This window comes from Ranitomeya variabilis, chromosome 2, assembly GCF_051348905.1.
Source record: "Ranitomeya variabilis isolate aRanVar5 chromosome 2, aRanVar5.hap1, whole genome shotgun sequence".
Taxonomy (NCBI): domain Eukaryota; kingdom Metazoa; phylum Chordata; class Amphibia; order Anura; family Dendrobatidae; genus Ranitomeya; species Ranitomeya variabilis.
Genome location: NC_135233.1, coordinates 915,179,916 through 915,200,718, shown reverse-complemented (window position 1 = coordinate 915,200,718; position 20,803 = coordinate 915,179,916). Strand labels below are relative to the sequence as shown.

The 20,803-nt window shown below is 43.5% G+C and overlaps 1 protein-coding gene across 1 annotated transcript in view; it reads right to left on the bottom strand.

Annotated features, from left to right (window-relative positions):
* The window catches only part of WDR49 (WD repeat domain 49), a 314,656-nt gene that overhangs the window by 118,619 nt on the left and 175,234 nt on the right, over positions 1–20,803 (bottom strand). The window contains exon 9 of the mRNA XM_077290613.1: positions 8,534–8,649. Within this exon, the coding sequence (XP_077146728.1) occupies positions 8,534–8,649 (116 nt within the window). The remainder of the gene's footprint in view (positions 1–8,533; positions 8,650–20,803) is intronic.

Genomic DNA, 20,803 nt, shown 5'->3' with positions numbered 1-20,803 from the left:
GAGATGGCAATGTCAGGCAATGGTAGGTTAGTAGAGGGAGAGAACATGAGGAGTTCAGTTTTTGACAGGTTCAGTTTTAGATAGAGGGAGGACATGATGTTAGAGACAGCGGTAAGACAATCACTGGTGTTTTCTAAAAAGGTCAGCATGATAACAGGGGAAGAGGTGTATAATTGGGTGTCGTCAGCATAGAGATGGTACTGGAAACCAAATCTACTGATTGTTTGTCCAATAGGGGCAGTATACAAAGAGAAGAGGAGGGGGCCTAGGACTGATCCCTGAGGAACCCCAACAGTAAGGGGAAGGTGAGAGGAGTAGGAGGAACGAGCAAAACATATAGTGAAGGATCGGTCAGAGAGATAGGAGGAGAAACAGGAGAGAACAGTGTCCTTGAGGCCGATGGAGCGGAGCATATTGAGGAGTAGCTGATTATCCACAGTATCGAATGCTGCGGAGAGATCCAAGAGAATTAGCATGGAGTAGTGACCATTAGATTTAGCTGTTAGTAGGTCATTAGAGACTTTAGTGAGGGCAGTTTCAGTAGAGTGTAAAGAGCGGAAGCCAGATTGAAGAGGGTCGAGAAGAGAGTTATCCGAGAGATAGCGGGTAAGACGGGAGTGGACCAGGCGTTCGAGGAGTTTAGAGATGAAGGGAAGATTAGAGACAGGTCTATAATTAGCGGCACAGTTTTGGTCAAGGGATGGTTTTTTAAGTAATGGATGTATGATGGCATGCTTAAATGAGGAGGGAAAAATACCGGAAGTGAGAGAAAGGTTGAATATTTTTGTTAGGTGAGAGGTGACAGCCGGGGAAAGGGACTGGAGGAGATGTGACGGAATGGGGTCACTGGTGCCAGTGGTCGGGCGAGAAGATGCAAGGAGCCTGACTACTTCTTCTTCTGTAACTGGCTCAAAGTCAGAGAGTGAACTAGATGCAGTGGGGGAGGGAGGACAGTGCATGGTATGAAGAGATTGGGAGATGATTTCCTGTTGAATGTGGTCAATTTTTTCTTTGAAGTAATTGGCCAGATCGTCAGCGCGGAGATCCGTGGTTGGGGCCTGCTCTCTTGGGTTGAGTAGGGACTGGAAAGTGTGAAAGAGACGTTTAGGGTTATTTGACAGTGAGGTGATCAGGGTGTTGAAATAGCTTTATTTGGAGAGGTGAAGGGCAGAGTTGTATGTTTTTAGCATGAACTTATAATGGATGAAATCTTTGGGTAGATTAGATTTTCTCCACAGACGTTCGGCGCACCTGGAGCACCGCTGCAGGAAATGTGTTTGCAGTGTGTGCCACGGTTGTCGCCGTCTGTGCTGAGTTGTTCTATATATAGTATGTGCAGCTTCATCCAGGGCACTTTGCAGGGTTTCATTGTAATGCTTCAGAGCAGAATCAGGACATGAGATAGAGGAGATTGGGGCCAATGAGGACTGCAAGTTCTTCATAAGTTTCTGGGTGTTAATGGCCAGTATGTTTCTATAAGTGTGGAAAGTGGGGGTGACCTGAGTTGTTGTTACATACAGACCGTGGATTCCAGAGGGCACAATTAAAAGAAGGATACGAAGGAGTGAAAGTAATATTAATAAGATTAGTGTGGTTTTGATTCAAGGTAGGATAGGGATTGAGGTTGGGGGATGGTGGACCAGGGTTGGTGGAGATATCCCCCAAGATCAGAAGGAGTAGGAGGATAAAGAGCAAGTAGGTATTGGAATTGTAAGAAGTTTTTTGTGCAATGTGTTTGGGCAAGATGGGCTGAGGTTTTTTAGGAAGGTGAGAAGTGCATGGGAGCTGTACATGGGAGAGGGAAGTATAGAGGGGCTGATGTGTATGAGTCTTGATGGAGGGGGATGGGTAGCGAATGTGGATGGCAAGGGAACACAGGAGGATAGGAATAAAGCACATGGATAGAAGGGAGTGCAAAGTGTGGGTTACCTGACTCCTGCCCTGACTAACTACCATGCAATAACTGCCTTTGGATCAATGCTTATTTTCTGGGATGCTTTGCTTCAGGGATGCTTGCATGCACCCCAACATGCGTGCACCCCTTAAGAGGAGACTAAATTTATAGTCCAAAATACTGGGTCAGAAGAGATGGATTGTGGGAACTGATTAGGGATAATTTGGCAGCTGTGGCCAGCACACCAGGGGGTGGTTAGATGATCAAAGACATTGGGGCTGGCTAAATCTATATGCGATAACACCTTCCACCAGATAACATCTAGAGTGACCCCGGTCATGGATATACATCACAAAGTGAATAAAACGTACAATGCAACAAATGAATTATACCAATCATTAAGCAGGCACATTAAAATATGTTGCTAGATGGTAAAGTGGCAGATGACAGACAGGAGACAGCAAGCAGAGGAGGGAAGTTGTACCATTAGAGTCTATTGCTGCAGATGAGACAGCAAGCAGAGGTGGGAAGTTGTAACATTAGAGTCTATTGCAGCAGATGAGATAGCAAGCAGAGGTGGGAAGTTGTGCCATTAGAGTCTATTGCAGCAGATGAGACAGCAAGCAGAGGGAATTTGTACCATTAGAGTCTATTGCAGCAGATGAGACAGCAAGCAGAGGTGGGAAGTTGTACCATTAGAGTCTATTGCATCCCTACTTGTGGGTACTTCTTAAATGGGAAATTTACGGTGAAGGAAAACAGTTCACATATCTGAATAGTGTCTAGGAGGCTGTGGTTGGTGCTGCCCAAAAAGTTGATCATCAGCAGATAAAGAAAATGACAGACTCCATGGATGGAAGGCTTATGACTATTACTGAAAAGAAGGGTGGCTATATCAGTCACTAATATATTTTTTTTAAATGTCAGTTATGTATTCTGTACATTTTTAGTTTTTGGCTTATTGGATGAACACTTACTGGTGCTTCTCACAAAATTAGAATATCATCAAAAAGTTAATTTATTTCAGTTCTTCAATACAAAAAGTGAAACTCATATACAGTGGGGAAAAAGGTATTTAGACAACCACCAATAATGCAAGTTCTCCCACGTAAAAAGATGAGAGAGGCCTGTAATTGACATCATAGGTAGACCACAACTATCGGAGTCAAAATGAGAAAACAAATCCAGAAAATCACCTTGTCTGAATTGGAAAGATTTATTTTGCAAATTATGGTGGAAAATAATTATTTGGTCATTAACAAAAGTTCATCTCAATATTTTGTTATATATCCGTTGTTGGCAATGACAGAGGTCAAACATTTTCTGCAAGTCTTCACAAGGTTGGCACATACTGTTGGTGGTATGTTGGCCCATTCCTCCATGCAGATCTTGTTTAGAACAGTGTTGTTTTGGGCCTTTCACTGGGTAACACGGACTTTCAACTCCCTCCAAAGGTTTTCTATGGGGTTGAGATCTGGACACTGGCAAGGCCATTCCAGAATCTTCATATGCTTCTTATGAAGCCACTCCTTCGTTGCCCTGGCGGTGTGCTTGGGATCATTATCATGCTGAAAGACCCATCCACATTTCACCTTCAATGCCCTTGCTGATGGAAGGAGGTTTCTACTCAAAATCTCACGATACATGGCCCCATTCATTCTTTCATGTACACGGATCAGTTGTTCTGGTCCCTTTTCAGAGAAACAGCCCCAAAGCATAATGTAGCCACCCCCATGCTTCACAGTAGGTATGGTGTTCTTTGAATGCAACTGAGCATTCTGTCTCCTCCAAACATGATGAGTTTTGTTTCTACCAAACAGTTCTACTTTGGTTTCATCAGACCATATGACATTCTCCCAATACTCTTCTGGATAATCCAAATGTTATCTGACTTAAGCAGGGGGACATGTCTGGCACTGCAGGATCTGAGTCCCTGGTGTGTTACTGACGGTAGCCTTTATTACGGTGGTCCCAGCGCTATGCAGGTCATTCACTAGGTCCCCCCGTGTGGTTCTGGGATTTTTGCTCACTGCTCTTGTGCTTATTTTGACCCCATGGGGTGAGATCTTGCATGGAGCCCCAGAATGAGGGAGATTATCAGTGGTCTTGTATGTCTTCCATTTTCTTATTATTGCTCCCACAGTTGATTTCATCACACCAAGCTGCTTGCCTATTGCCGATGTAGTCTTCCCAGCCTGGTGCAGGGCTACAATTTTGTTTCTGGTGTCCATCAACAGCTCTTGGGTCTTCCCCATAGTGGAGTTTGAAGTGTGACTGATTGAGGTTGTGGACATCTGTCTTTTAGGCCGGTTTCACACGTCAGTGGCTCCGGTACATGAGGTGTCAGTTTTCTCATGTACCGGAGACACTGACACACAAATCAATGTGTCTCTGCACATGTCAGCGTGTTTTCGCGGACCGTGTGTCCGCGTGCAAAACACGGAGACATGTCAGTATTCGTGGGAGCGCACGGATCACACGGACCCATTAAAGTCAATGGGTCTGTGTAAAACACGTACCGCACACGGATGCTGTCTGTGTGCAGTCTGTGTGCCGTGCTGGAGACAGCGCTACAGTAAGCGCTGTCCCCCCAGCATGGTGCTGAAGCCTCCATTCATTTCTTCTCTCCAGCAGCGTTCGCTGGAGAGAAGAAATGAAAAATCATTGTATTTTGTTTTTTTTGCGGTAGAAATAAAGATCTTTGTTTCCCCCCCCCCTTCCCACCCCCTGTGCGCCCGACCGCTGGAAAGAAAATACTCACCCGGCTCCCTCGAAGCGTCCTCTCCGCGCCGCAGCTTCTACTGTATGAGCGATCACGTGGTGCCGCCCATTACAGTCATGAATATGCGGCTCCACCCCTATGGGAGGTGGAGCCGCATATTCCTCACTGTAATGAGCGGCACCACGTGACCGCTCATACAGGAGAAGCTGCGGCACGGAGAGGAAGCTTCGAGGGAGCCGGGTGAGTATTTTCTTTCCAGCGGTCGGGCGCACAGGGGGTGGGAGGGGGGGAAACAAAGATCTTTATTTCTACCGCAAAAAAACAAAATACAATGATTTTTCATTTCTTCTCTCCAGCAAACGCTGCTGGAGAGGAGAAATGAATGGCGGCTTCAGCACCCAAAGCAGGGGATAGCGCTTACTGTAGCGCTGTCTCCTGCACGGTCCGTGTGGTACCCAGTCGACACACGGGCGGCACACGGCTGCCGCACGTGTGCCACGTGAGCTCACGGACACACGGACACGGATAACTCCGGTACCGGAATTATCTGCACGTGTGGGACAGGCCTTATACTGATAACAAGTTCAAACAGGTGCCATTACTACAGGTAATGAGTGAAGAACAGAGAAGCCTCTTAAAGAAGAAGTTTCAGGTCTGTGAGAGACAGAAATGTTGCATGTTTTTAGGTGACCAAATACTTTTTTTCCACCATAATTTGCTAAATAAATCTTGCCAAATCAGACAAGGTGATTTTCTGGATTTGTTTTCTCATTTTGACTTGACAGTGTTGTTTACCAGTTACAGGCCTCTCTCATGTTTTTAAGTGGGAGAACTTGCACAATTGGTGGCTGACCAAATACTTTTTTTCCCCACTGTATTGTATAGAGTCATTACAAACAGAGTGATCTATTTCAAGTGCTTATTTCTGTTAATGTTGATGATTATGGCTTACAGCCATTGAAAACCCAAAAGTCATTATCTCAGTAAATTAGAATACTTTATAACATCAGCTTGAAAAATGATTTTAAAATCCAAAATGTTGGCCTACTGAAATGTTTGTTCAGTAAATACACTCAATACTTGGTTGGGGCTCCTTTTGCATCAATTACTGCATCAATGTGGTGTGACATGGAGGCGATCAGCCTGTGGCACTGCTGAGGTGTTATTGAAGCCCAGGTTGCTTTGATAGCAGCCTTCAGCTCATTTGCATTGTTGGGTATTGTGTCTATCATCTTCCTCTTGACAATACCCCATAGATTCTCTATGGGGTTAAGGTCGGGTGACTTTGCTGGTCAATCCAGCACAGTGATACAGTTGTTTTTAAACCAGGTATTGGTACTTTTGGCAGTGGGGACAGGTGCCAAGTTCTGCTGGAAAATGAAATTTATGTCTACAGAAAGCTTGTTGGCAGCGGGAACCATGAAATGCTCTAAAATTTCCTGGTAAACGGCTGCCCTGACTTTGGTCTTGATAAAACCCAGTGGACCTACACCAGCAGATGACATGTCTCCCCAATCCATCACTCATTGTGGAAACTTCACACTAGACATCAAGCAGCTTGGTCTGTGTGCCTCTCCACTCTTCCTCCAAACTCTGGGACCTTTGTTTCCAAATGAAATACAAAATTTACTTTCATCTGAAAACAACACCTTGGAATACTAAGCAACAGTCCAGTTATTTCTATCCTTGGCCCAGGTAAGACGCTTCTGGTGTTGTCTATTGCTCATGAGTGGCTTGACACAAGGAATCCAACACTTCTAGCCCATGTTCTGGAGACGTCTGTGTGTGGTGGCGCTTGAAGCAATGACTCCAGCAGCAGTCCAATCCTTGTGAATCTCCCCCAAATTTTTGGATGTCCTTTTCTTAACAATCCTTTCAGGCTGTGGTTATTCCGGTTGCTTGTGCTCCTTTTTCTACCACACTTTTTCCTTCCACTCAACTTTCCAGCACTCTGTGAACAGCCAGCTTCTTTAGCAATACCCTTTTATGGCTTAGGCCTCTTTCACACTTCAGTCTTTTGGCGTCAGTCTCAAACCGCCATTTTCCTCAAATAGCGGATCCGCCATTTTTTTGGGCGGATCCGCTATTTTCCCATAGACATGCATTAGCAACGGATTGTGGCGGATGGTCGTCCGTTCCATCTGCCATGTGACGGATCCGTCGAAATTTGGCGGACGTTGTCTAGACATTGACGGACATTATAACGTTTTTTGTCTGCGCCGAAATGGCGGTTCGCGATTTCACTTTTTGTATTGAAGCACTGAAATAAATTCACTTTTTGATGATATTCTAATTTTGTGAAAGGCAACTGTAATATAGTTTAATAATAATTCTGCACACTAATAGTTGATCAATAATTCTGCACACACAGATATTCTCTTAAGGATCAGGCTGCAAACTGCTTGTCAGGGGTATGAAAATGAATGAAGAGATGTATATTTCAGACTGAAATGTGCAATCTTAATAACTAAGGATTTACTTACATATATAGAAATAAATGTTCCATGTCAGAGAGAAATGACAGGGTGTATGCACATGGTTGTGAAACCACAGTGCCAAGGAAGAGCGTGGAGGGACATAACTAAGCAAGCACCCGACTCTTCAATAGAGCACCTTATGGTGGAGTTAGATTTGGCATTTGGCTTCAGGTGAATGCCAGGTGTCACTCCAGGATGGACTCACAGAGCTGTGGCAGCTGACCCTCATAGTGGAGAGAGAAGCAGGACCGACCAGTAACTGGTTAGCGGGATGGTACGGCACAAGCAGGACTGGAACAGGAACATGTGGCAGCCACAGTATGGGATCACAGATACAGTTACACAGGTGCAAATACACACTGGGTAAGTAAGCAGCACAGGTACAGGTCAGACAGATCAGGATCAGTACTAGGCGCAGGCAGGATGGATTTGTGCATGGATATAGCATGGTGGACTCAGACAGGTACAGACAGAGCGGACCGGATCAGGACCACGGGGACCTTACAACTAAGGAGCAAGAAGCACATAGGCTATCTAAGTTGCTAAGGCACCTCCCAATAGTGGAGGGTGCCTTGTATACAAGACATCTCCCAGCTACTGGCTGGGGACATTTTTAGCAGCATGTGCTAGCCTTTTAAGAGTCAGGAAGAGTGCACGCACCCTAAGCCCACTCCCAGGAAAATTGCATGCCTCATGCAGGTCCTGAGAGCAGACAGGCACTCAGGGAGTGCAGATGGGTAAGTACAAACGCCGGCATCCATGCAGATAGGAGGGAGAGGACGCGTGCAGGGGCGCCGGCACTGCAGTAACACAGGGTAAGGCTACTTTCACACTAGCGTCGTTTGCAATACGTCACAATGTGTCATTTAGGAGAAAAAACGCATCCTGCAAAGTTGTCTGCAGGATGCGTTTTTTCCCCATACACTTACATTACCGACGCATTGCGACGTATCGCCACAGGTCGCAACCATCGTGAGATGGATGCGTCGTGTTTTGGCGGACCATCGGCACAAAAAAAGTTACATGTAACTTTTTTTGTGCGTCGAGTCCGCCATTTTCGACTGCGCCCCCTCCTCCCCGGACCTTACAATGGGGCAGCGGAAGCGTCGTAAGACTGCTTCCGCTGCCCACGTCGGGCATTTCTTTCACAACGCGCATCGGCACGTCGGGCCAACGCTAGTGTGCAAGCAGCCTAAGCTCAGATCAGTACTGAAATTTGTGGAGCAGTCATGCCCCCAAAAATGTACACATGTCTGGCTCTATGTGCTTCTACAACTGCTTTTTCAAAGAGGGCAGGAGCTGCCTAATATTTACATACTCTTAATCGGGCCAGTCTAACATACAATAATGTAATCTTTGCACATAGATTAACATTGGTCTGTGTGCTGTCCATTTATGTATAGCAGAAAGTTTAGCTGACACAATATGCAATATACCCACCTCTCCCATCCGACCACCAGTATGGTTCTCTTCAGCACTAAGATCTGAGAAATTTCCACTGCTCTGTCTCCTCCAGCATTTAGTTTATGGTGACAATGACCATTGAAATCCCATATCTTGAATACAATATAATAATGTCAATTAGATGCATTTTTATTGTCCTCAAACAAAACCTCAAGCACAAAGATGTTAAGACATAGCTATATCCAAATATAAGGTGATGGGACCACATATCTAATTAATGAAGGCTCTGTACTACAGTATATTCAGATAAATGTGTTAAAAATAGTGTGGATCTTCAAGTCAATCAGAGAACCACTGGTTTAATTAAATTTTTCACATTGTCAAATTCTTAAATATTTCATTTAAGGGAATGTATTATACAAATATAGGAAAAAATGAAGCCCTCACATAAACTTTAGATGGTGCTCAGAAAAACAGTAGTTTAGCCAAACATTTCTCCAGGCGCTTTCTCCCCCGACTATCCACACAGGGAGAGTTGAGGGAGAAATCCTGTGATTTTTGTCTGAAAGATGAAGCCAGACTATGCTGGTGGAGGCTTATTTCTTAAAAACAAAAGGATCCTTATCCCTCTGGCATCATTTTTCAAGGAAGAGTCAGGGGGACTGACATAAATATTAGGCTACGTTCACATTAGCGTTGTGCGACGCAGCGTCGGGCGCCGCTACGGCGACGCATGCGTCATGCACCCCTATATTTAACATGGGGGCGCATGGACATGCGTTGCACTTGCGTTTTGTGACGCATGCGTCACTGCGGCGCACGCGTCAGGGCGCAGAGGACGCAGCAAGTTGCATTTTTTGTGCGTCCAAAATCAAGCAAAAAAAGGACGCATGCGTCACAAAACAATGCGTTTTGCATGCGTTGTTCGTTGCGTCGCCGATGCGTCGCCGACGCAACACACAACAACGCAAATGTGAACGTAGCCTTAGACTGCTGGCCGACCACATTGACCTCAGCATGTTTAAATGACGTAAGTGATCATAATCTAAGTCTCAACTATAGACAAACACAATGCATCTCAACTAACATACAAACAGCTGAATTATTTATGTGGAGCAAAATGAGAAAAAATCCACCGTCCAGTCAGAATAAAGTAAGTGAACCTCTATGCTAATGATTTCTCTAAGAGATAATTGGTCAAAGATAGTTCAAATAAGGAGAGGAGATGAAAGTGTGGGTGTCTCTGGCACATTACTGACAGATCTGTTGTTTCTCAGAGAAGATGCATTAGGCTACATTCACACATTCAGTATTTGGTCAGTATTTTACCTCGGTATTTATAAGCCAAAACCAGAAGTGGAACCATCAGAGAAAAAGTATAATAGAAACACGTCAGCATGTCTGCATTTTTCACCCACTCCTGGTTTTGGCTTACAAATACTGAGGCAAAATACTGACCAAATACTGATAGTGTGAACGTGACCTTAGTGTGAAAATTGCTTCAAGTCGAACAACTTTCTCCAGAAGCTGTGTAGCAAAGAAGCATGAATTGAGGAGTGTAGATGGGGATGGAAAAACTATGTAGAACATCTTTTCCAATAGCCAGATCCTTGAAATGTGTATACACCTAAAACATTGAAGTTTCACATGGTTGAAAAGAGTCTTTTTAATGACTTTTCTTAAAAAAAAAAATTGTATAAATATTGGGAGGATTTTTTCTGCACATTTTTGGCACAAAACTACAAAATAACAGTTGTCTCTGGTTATTGCATTTTTGCTGCATTTTTTTATGTTTTCCCCTTATTTTATGAATCTTTGATACAGATATGAACAGTATTTTAATATGATTTTCATAGGACAGAATTCTGCACTTAAAAAAGCAATTGCGTTTTTGCATGAAATTCTTTCAGGCTCCGGAGAGTCTATGGAGAGAAAAAAGCACCAAAACCCCACAGTAGGCAGGAGTGTACATTAAATTACATTCACTTTATTTGGACAGTTAAACACAGCAGAATTTCTGAGCAAAAAATTAGCTCCTATATGGAGTCCGAAAAAGGCACTTGTAAAACAAATGCCATTGCATTAGTTTGTACTATGTGTGGTATCCGTTTTTTTTCACAGATGCCACTTTTACCCATTATAACCTTGGCTTTTATGCACATGTCCGTATTTTTACACAGCCCGTGTGTCCATGCAAAACATACGGAGGAGACGTCCATTTTTTTTCGACAGCACAGATGACAAGGGTCAATACAAATTTACAAGTTTATGCGTCCGTGAAAAACAAGTTTGCCATCCGTGTACTGTACATGCTTAGCAATGCAAAGTGGAAGAGAAGCTTCATAATATAATTCTTTCGTTGACCATACTGAAAAAACACTGATGACAAAAAACTGATGACACCGGTACCGTTTTCTCATGTACGTGTTTTATATGGATGTGTGAAGGAATCCTTAGTGGAAGTTGTGACACTGAGCTGAACTCGCAGGAGAACGCCCTTAAATCAAGACAGTTCTGCTGAATCTGGGATAGTTGGGAGTTGGAGGGGAAGGGGCTGGTCATGCCCCAATCTGAACATCCTTGCATTATTTACAATACCGTCAGCAGACTCTAGAGATATGGATTTCATATTTGAAAACTATTCTTATTCCTAAGAAGAAAAAATAGTACAAGGGCTACAGTTGAAACCAGACGTATACATACACTATATAAAATGACAAATATTCATGTTTTTCTCAATATCTGACATGAAATCAGAACAAGCCTTTCCCGTTTTAGGTCAATTAGGACTACCAGAATTAATGCCAAATTCCAGAATAATGAGAAAGATAATGTTTTAAGGCATTTTTGTTCCTTTCTACAAAGTCAAAATTTTACATACATTTCATTAGTATTTGGTACCATTGCCCTTAAACTGAATGACTTGGGTCAAACGTTTGTGGTATCCTTCTACATGCTTCTCACAATAGTTGGTCAGATTTTGGGCCCATTCTTCTTGACAAAATTAGTGAAACTGATCCAGGTTTGTAGGTCACCTTGCTCGCACCTGCCTTTTCAGCTTATCCCATACATTTTCAATAGGATTGAGATCAGGGCTTTGTGATGGCCACTCTAAAACATTGACTTTGTTATCCTTAAGCCACTTTGTTACCATTTTTGCAGTATTTTGGTCATTGTCCTATTTCCGCCCAAGCTTTAACTTCCTGGCTGATGTATTGAGCTGTTGCTTCAGTATTGCCATATAATCTTCCTTTGTCATTATTAGTGTTGAGCATTCCGATACCGCAAGTATCGGGTATCGGCCGATACTTGCGGTGTCGGAATTCCGATACCGAGATCCGATACTTTTGTGGTATCGGGAATCGGAAGTTTCCAGTGTATGGTTCCCAGGGTCTGAAGGAGAGGAAACTCTCCTTCAGGCCCTGGGATCCATATGAATGTGTAAAATAAAGAATTAAAATAAAAAATATTGATATACTCACCTGTCCGGAGGCCCCTGGACATCACCGCTGGTAACCGGCAGCCTTCTTTGTTTAAAATGAGCGCGTTCAGCACCTTCCTTGACGTCACGGCTTCTGATTGGTCGCGTGCCGCTCATGTGACCGCCACGCGACCAATCACAAGCCGCGACGTCATCCCTCAGGTCCTAAATTCCCTTCTAGGAATTTAGGACCTGAGGGATGACGTCACGGCTTCTGATTGGTCGCGTGGCGGTCACATGAGCGGCACGCGACCAATCAGAAGCCGTGATGTCATGGAAGGTGCTGAACGCGCTCATTTTAAGCAAAGAAGGCTGCCGGTTCACAGCGGTAAGGTCCAGGCTGCGTCGGAGAGGTGAGTATATCAATATTTTTTATTTTAATTCTTTATTTTACACATTAATATGGATCCCAGGGCCTGAAGGAGAGTTTCCTCTCCTTCAGACCCTGGGAACCATCAGGGATACCTTCCGATACTTGAGTCCCATTGACTTGTATTGGTATCGGGTATCGGTATCGGATCAGATCTGATACTTTGCCGGTATCGGCAAATACTTTCCGATACCGATACTTTCAAGTATCGGACGGTATCGCTCAACACTAGTCATTATGCCATCTATTTTGTGAAGTGCACCAGTCCCTCCTGCAGCAAAACAACCCCACAACATGATGCTGTCACCCGTGTTTCACAGTTGGGATGGTGTTCTTAGGCTTCCAAGCTTCTCCCTTTTTCCTCCAAATGTTAGCGATGGTCATTATGCCCAAAAAGTTAAATTTTAGTTTCATCAGACCTCAGGACATGTCTCCAAAAATTAATATCTTTGTTCCTGTGTGCATTTACAAACATTAATCTGGCTTCTTTATATTTCTTTTGGAGTATTGGCTTCTTCGTGGCAGAGTGGCCTCTTGGGCCCATGTTGATACAGTACTCATTTCACAATGGATATTGATACAATCTTACCAACTTCCATCATCATCTTCACAAGTTCTTTTGCTTTTGTCCTTTGGTTGATAAGCACATGTCGGGCCAAAGAATGTTCATCTCTGGGACACAGAACCCATCACCTTCCTAAACGGTATGATAGCTGGACTTCCCATCTTGTTTGTATTTGCATATAATTGTTTGTACAGATGAATAGGCACCTTCAGATATCATGAAATTGTACCAAAGGATGAGCCAGACTTGTGCAAGTCCATAATTATCTTCCTGATATATTTGCTGATTTCTTTAGACTTTCCCATGATGCCACACAAAGAAGCAGTGTGTTTCAGGTGTGCTTTAAAATACATCCACATGTGTATTTCTAATTAACTCAGATGTTGCCAAAAAAAACTATCAGAGGCTTCCAAACACATGACGTCATCATATGGGCAGTCCAGAATTGTTTAAAGGAATAGTAATCTTAGTGTATGTAAACTTTTGACTTTTCAGTAAGTAATAAAAAATGCTTTAGAACATTCTCTCTCTTTGTTCTGGCATTTGGCAAATATTAATAATTATGGTAATCCTAATTGACCTAAAACGGGAAAAGTTTATTCTGATTTCATGTCAGATATTGTGAAAAACATGCATATGTGTCTTTTTAAATAGTGTATGTAAACTTCTGGTTTCAACTGTACATCCAAAAAAGCACTATCCTCAGTAAGCACAATGAAAATCAAAGTGGTGGGGCAAAAGGGTGCTGGTAGGAGGCATCTATGTGCAGCGCCCCAGAGTCCTGGTCATTGCAGTAATGTCGTTCTTCCACCAGGGGGAGTGATATTACGTCTGATGGCAATAAAGGAGATCTTCCTACCAGGTATCACAAACCATACACCACACTTCACACTCCAGACCACCAGGGGGAGCCTTGCTCCTATCTACTAGGGCACTCCTCACAGAAGGGTAAAACTGGTGGGCTGGATAGAAAGTTAGGGAGAAGCTGGCTGGGCTTTGCCCAGGCAACACCTGTCAGGCAGACAGGGGGAAAGGAGGAACATTGGAGCTGCAGACAGAGGGACCCTGACAGGGGTGGGATCCTGTCAGAGGCCTAGCAAGATAGAAAGACACGGAGCTGCGCCTGCCCCACGTGTGGCAGCATCCTAAGAAAGGACACGAAGAGAATTGTGTTGTAGAGGGTGAGACATGAAGTCATAGCACAAGGAGATAACACCAGAAGGAGTTCTGCCCTGAAATAGGCTGCCTCCTTCTGAGGCGCGTAGCCGGTGGCCGGAACACCGAGGGAGCAACTGTCTCCAAGCCTTGCTCCAGAGACCGGCAGGACAGTCAATTCCAAGTTGGCTGCCCGACCTTAATACCTAAGAAGACACTGTGGCAAATTGTGGGGGTCGGGGCGTCTCTAGGGTCCCTATAAACAAGCCTCAGGCCATCAGTCATATGGGTTTGTCCTATCCACAACATCTGGGGGACAGAGAGGAAGAAATAACATCTAGAACATCTACAAGAGTTGTGAGGACCTTATCGAGAAGCTCAGCAGGGAGGTACTACAACACACAGGCGCTAGAAGGAAGGCTACTGATTTCCACCTGGATAAGGGGACTCTAGATTTGCCTTCAGACCGGCCGGACTCTGCCTACCCTGTGGTCTGTACTCTGGACTGTGGATGCTGAAGCCTCCAGTAAAGGTAAAGAGACTGCAACCTTGTGTCCTCATTATTCACTGCGCCTTACATCATCCACCATCACCATCTACACTTCTGGGAAGCCCTGGGCATACACGTCACCTGTGGGAAGGTATACCATCTAGCTGCCATAACATCACCACAGCGAACCCCTCACCGCAGCGTCGGTCACCCTGACCGAATACCACAGGTGGCGTCATGAACACTATTCCCATAAAGACTATTCCTTTTACTGGACACCCCTGAGGGCCACGGACCGGGTCAGCCACCGTGACATCCCCCGAACCGAAGGACCCGATGCCGAGTACCCCATTGCACTACTCTGGGGGCGATCCATCTGTGTCTTCTATTTTTTTTTAAAGAAAGTTTTTTAGTTGTTAATATAATATATGGCGTATTTCCAGACAAGTTTTGCTATAACTTTGTTCATTTTTTCTGGTAGAAGAAAGTGTCATTTTCCCATGACATAAAACATGATTTACTATGTCACTTTGCATGCTGTGAAACCTTTTATTACATTGGTATGGCCATTATTCAGAGGTATATTTCCTCATGAGCCTTTTACACACACAGATTGCTGCTTTGTGGACGTCATTTACATTTAGAATGGTGGAACTCTAGGAAGCCTTGGCATTTTATTGGATGCTTTGTTTCACAAAAACATCAAAGCAAAGTGCAAGTTCAACCTCTTACAATCTCATGAAGCAGCACAATCGAGCATGTGAGTTAGGGGCTGGACAAGGTAAGAATTAATGTCTAACAGTTATTACGTTTTTCTTTTTTCTCAGGCTGTCTTCGCAATAAATGCATGCCATAGTGCTCTTTCGATTCAATAAATTTTCTTTACTACAAATATTTCTCAACTTCAATAGATATTCACATTATAATAGCAGATGACTTTCACCATATTCACCGTCGCTGCGATAGATCGAACTCTACAGTTTCCACTCAATCTATTGAAAGTTCAGAGGTAAAAAGTGTTCAAATTTACATCGGAGATGCTCTAAGGCCTCATTCAGATGTCCGTGTTATACGTACGTGTTGTATCCCTATTTTTTATGGACACAACACAAACCCATTATAATCTATGGTGCTAGTCACATGACTGTGTTTTTTTTCGGCAGCAAAGATGAAAAGGGCCAATACAAGTCTATGGATATGTTAAAAACATGTAAATACCATCCATGTGCCATCTGTGTGCCGTCTGTGATTAACAGTGCAGAAGAGAAGTAATTTATTTCTTTATCCATCTGTGAAAAACAGGAATGGCGCATTTGTAACGTGGCACAGGGCGGTAGCCGTGGGCGAGGTACTCTTGCTTCACGTTCCGTCATGCTACATGAAAATCTGGGTCCTGGCTAGATGTATGGACTTAAGCTGTAGGAGAGCTACTCCCTTGCAGACCTTATGATGCCAGTGACTTTGGCTGGTCAGAACCAGATGTTGTAGAGTTTAATGAGGGAAATATGAGTGCAGCAAAGGCCAGACAGATATTGGTGGTAGGGACCTCTATAATTAGGTGGACAGACATGGTCATCTGCTGCTGAGACAGTCAATGCCAAACAGTGTGTTGTCTTCCAGCTGGGTGCTCGGGTTCGGCGTATTGCGGATCAGATAAACAGATTGCTGGGTGGAGATAGGGAAAACCCAGCATCATGGTACACATCGGTACCAATGACAAAGTTATAGGGAGGGCTAAAAAATTATTACAGGGAACTAGGAGCTGACAACCTCCAAGGTAGTGTTTTCGGAAATACTGCTTAGGGAGATAAATAGGTGGCTTAGAAATTGGTGCAGGAAAGAAGAGTTTGGGTTCATGGAGAACTGTGCTGACTCCTCTGTCAGCTACAGGCTCTACAATAGGGATGGGCTGCACCTCAATGGAGAGGGTAGAGCTGTGCTTGGGGAAAAAATTGTCAGGGGGATGAAGAAATTTTTAAATTAGGATCTGGGGAGAGGGAGGGTAGATGTCCTAAAAAGGGAATAGATAGAGTAGACAGAGTGAGATAGTAGGGGACAATGAGGATTTAGGGGGGTAGGACATGTAATTAACGAAGGAAGGTGAAGAGAAGTAATAAATGTACTAATAGTATTAAATATCTGCTGGGAAATGCAAGAAGTCACACAAACAAAATGAATGAGTTGAAGACTCTTGTTTTGGTCACAGATTACGATATGGTGAACACTACAGAAACCTGCTTGGATGAAAGCCTTGACTGGGTGACTAATGTAGAGGGTTACACAATATTTACAAAGGACATGAAAGACAAGGAAAGTGGAGAGGTGTGTATTTTCATTAAAAGTGTCAGTGTGGGTAAAGAGTCAGTGTTGGTAAATGTACATTGGAATGGCAATAATGGAAAAATGGCTAATTGGAGTTTGCTACAAGCCTCCTAATATAGCAGAACAGTAGAGGATGAAATGCTGCAACAAATTAAAAATGTAGCAAATAATAATAGGGTCCTTATTATTGGTTATTTTAACTATCCGATTTTTCAGAACAATCCAAATCTGGAGGTGATAAGGGGAGCTGCACAGAAATTACAACCTTTACTACAAAAAGATGCCCTATTACAATCCATTTTTCCAGACCCCCACTACTGTGTTTTAGGCAGCCCCCAAATCTAAGAAGCATCATTGTCAAGAGCTCCCTGTCCTCTCCAACAGCTGCAGGTACCTTTCCTTGCAATCAGAAAAAATGTAAAACCTGTCCATTTATAATGACGACGGACAAGATAAAGATCCCCAATTCACATCAGGACTACAAGATACCAGGTACTTTCAGCTGCGTCACTTCTAATGTGGTGTACCTAATTATTTGTACTAAATCTCCAACTGGGGGTCTGTATGTAGGAGAGACAGGGCAAAAACTGAGGACAAGGATGAATTCTCACCGCCACACAATAAGAGAAAAAAGAATGGATCTACCTGTGGCAATACATTTTTGTCTCCCAAATCATAACATTATGGACATGAAATTACTTGTGTTAAAAGGTACCTTCAAATCTCAGAGAGACAGGAGAGTCTGGGAATATAAACTGATGACGACCTTTGACAGTCTCACTGCAGGAATGAATGTGTCACACGGATTTATGTCTTTTTACATCAACTAAGGAACTTGCCCCTCAGACCATGTGGGGTCATCACAACAGAACCAGACCCCAATCAGAGGACAATAAAACATTTCTTATCTAAGAACTGGCCCAATATTTATGGACATAACTGTTTATCACTCATTGTAATTCTGCTTCATGTCACCTGTCTTATCCATGGTTTTTCCTTTTTTTTTTTCTGTGCTATGTTGTGCATAAATATGTGATTCTTCAGAATTTCTTTTAGTCTTTGCCTGATGAAGAGACCTGTGTAGTCTCGAAAGCTTGCAATTTGTTACCATCTTTTCAGTTAGCCATTAAAAGATATCAACCACTGAGGACTCTCAATTCTAAATATTTTGTTAACTATCCAGACATTCAATGGGACATAGAATCTTCAGGTTGTGCTAAAAGCTGCATGTTCTTATCCACAATTCAAGACATCTACCTCTCTCAGCTGGTAGATGAAACAACCAGGGGAAATAATCTGCTGGATCTAGCTCTGTCAAATAGACCAGATACAATTTCAGATCTACAGGACAGGGAGCATTTGGGATGCAGTGCCCTTAATATGGAAAGTTGCAATGTAATTTTCAATCAAACATTCAAAAGGGAAAATGCAAAAACCGGGAACTTGAGGAAAACTGATTTCAACAAATTAAGGGAAGAGCTTAATCATGTAGACTGGGACCATGTCATGGTAACTGGGGATACCGGACATAAGTCTGGCTTGTTTAAGGAAACACTAGAATCCGGTATAAAACCTATGCCCTCTGGCAATAAAATGTCCAGGAATAAAAGGAAACCATTATGGATAAAGAAAACAGTACAAAGTTTAATAAGACAAAAACAAAGGGCATTCAAAATCATGATGGCTGAGAATACAGAAAAAGAATTTCAGGAGTATAAATAATTCAATAAAAAATGTAAAAGAAACCAAGCTAGAAAAGTGATCTACAGAGAAAAAAATCACCAGCAATATTAAAATAAATCCCCCAAAATGTTATACATACATCAAAGCCAAAAAGAAAAAAAAAACAGATGTTATAGGTCCTTAAAAGGCAATAATAAAAAGATTATTATAGAGGACAAAGAAAAGGCTGAAATATTAAACAGGTACTTTTTATCCATGTTCACCAATGAACTGTCTGTTTCAGGGATCTTTCAACATGGCAAAAATCAAAGTTCACCACCTGATATAACTAGTTTAACACAAGAAGAAGTACACCTGCATGTGAGCAAATTAAACATTAACAAATTCTAGATGGCATTCATCCACGGATATTGAGGGAATTTAGCTCAGTAATTGACAGACTGCTGTATCTCATATTCTTAGACTCTTATGTAACGGGTGGTGCCACAGGATTGAAGGATGGCTGATGTGGTACCAAGTCTGACATCAGTAGTGTGCAAAGTTTTTGAGGGCATTATAAGAGATGTCCTGCAGAGATATGTCGCAGAGAATAACATAATAACTGACAAACAGCATGGATTCATGAGAGATAGGTGATGCCTAACCCACATGTTGGGTTTCTATGAGGAGGTAAGTGCAAGTCTGGATTTTGGTAATGCAGCTGATGTGATTTATCTGGACTCAGCAAACGCATTTGATTCTGTACCACATAACAGCCTCATACTGAAGCTAAAGCTAAAGAAGCAAGGACTGGGTGAAACTATATACAGATGAGTAAGGAATTGGCTAAATGACAAGAAACAAAGAGTTATCCTAAATGGTACATTTTCTAAATGTTATATAGTCAGCAGTGGGGTACCGCAGGGATCTGGGCTAGGATCGATTCTTTTTTAACCTCTTTATTAATGACCTTGTGGATGGGATTGACAGTAAAGGTACCTTCACACGAAGCGACGCTGCAGCGATAGCGACAACGATGCTGATCGCTGCAGCGTCGCTGTTTGATCGCTGGAGAGCTGTCACACAGACCGCTCTCCAGCGACCAACGATGCCGAGGTCCCCGGGTAACCAGGGTAAACATCGGGTTGCTAAGCGCAGGGCCGCGCTTAGTAACCCGATGTTTACCCTGGTTACCAGCGTAAAAGTAAAAAAACAAACAGCACATACTTACATGCGTCCCCCAGCGTCTGCTTCCTGACACTGACTGAGCTCCGGCCCTAACAGCACAGCGGTGACGTCACCGCTGTGCTTTCACTTTCGGTGCCGGCGCTCAGTAAGTGTCAGGAAGCAGACGCTGGGGGACGCATGTAAGTATGTGCTGTTTGTTTTTTTTACTTTTACGCTGGTAACCAGGGTAAACATCGGGTTACTAAGCGCGGCCCTGCGCTTGGTAACCCGATGTTTACCCTGGTTACCAGTGTAAAACATCGCTGGTATCGTTGCTTTTGCTTTCAAACACAACGATACACAGCGATCGGACGACCAAATAAAGTTCTGGACTTTATTCAGCGACCAGCGACATCACAGCAGGATCCTGATCGCTGCTGCGCGTCAAACGAAACGATATCGCTAGCGAGGACGCTGCAACGTCACGGATCGCTAGCGATGTCGTTTCGTGTGAAGGTACCTTAAAGTGTTAGTCTTTGCTGATGACTCCAAACTCTGTAGGATATTAAAATCTGACCTTGACAATACAATACTTAAAAATGATCTGGATAAGATGGCTGAATGGGCAAACACTTGGCAAATGAGATTCATTGTTGATAAATGTAGAATAATGCAACCTAGGACATTGTAATCTTATTACTGTTGTAATGCAGCGGTTTCCACACTGTGCAGTGATGAGGCAGTGACCCAGCAAAGTTCAAACAAAGTCTCTTTAATGCTCAACTCACAGCATTACACAGCACACGATATCCTCCAGATCGCAGCCGGGAACTATATCCTCCAGATTGCAGCCAATAAACATGCCAGTCCACCTCTGAGACCTGTTTACGTGGGCGACTGCACCGCCATGCATGCTGTGGGTGCCAGGCCTTTCCGCTCCCTTGGCTGTTTGGCTCTGCTTGTCTGTGTTGCCTCACACAGGTGGAGTTCTGCAGAGCTTTCTGCTCTGCTCTCTTGCAAACACCAGACTGACACTGACCCTGACACCCAAACCCTTTACTACAGGGATTTTAACTGAAATCTGTGGCCTTCAG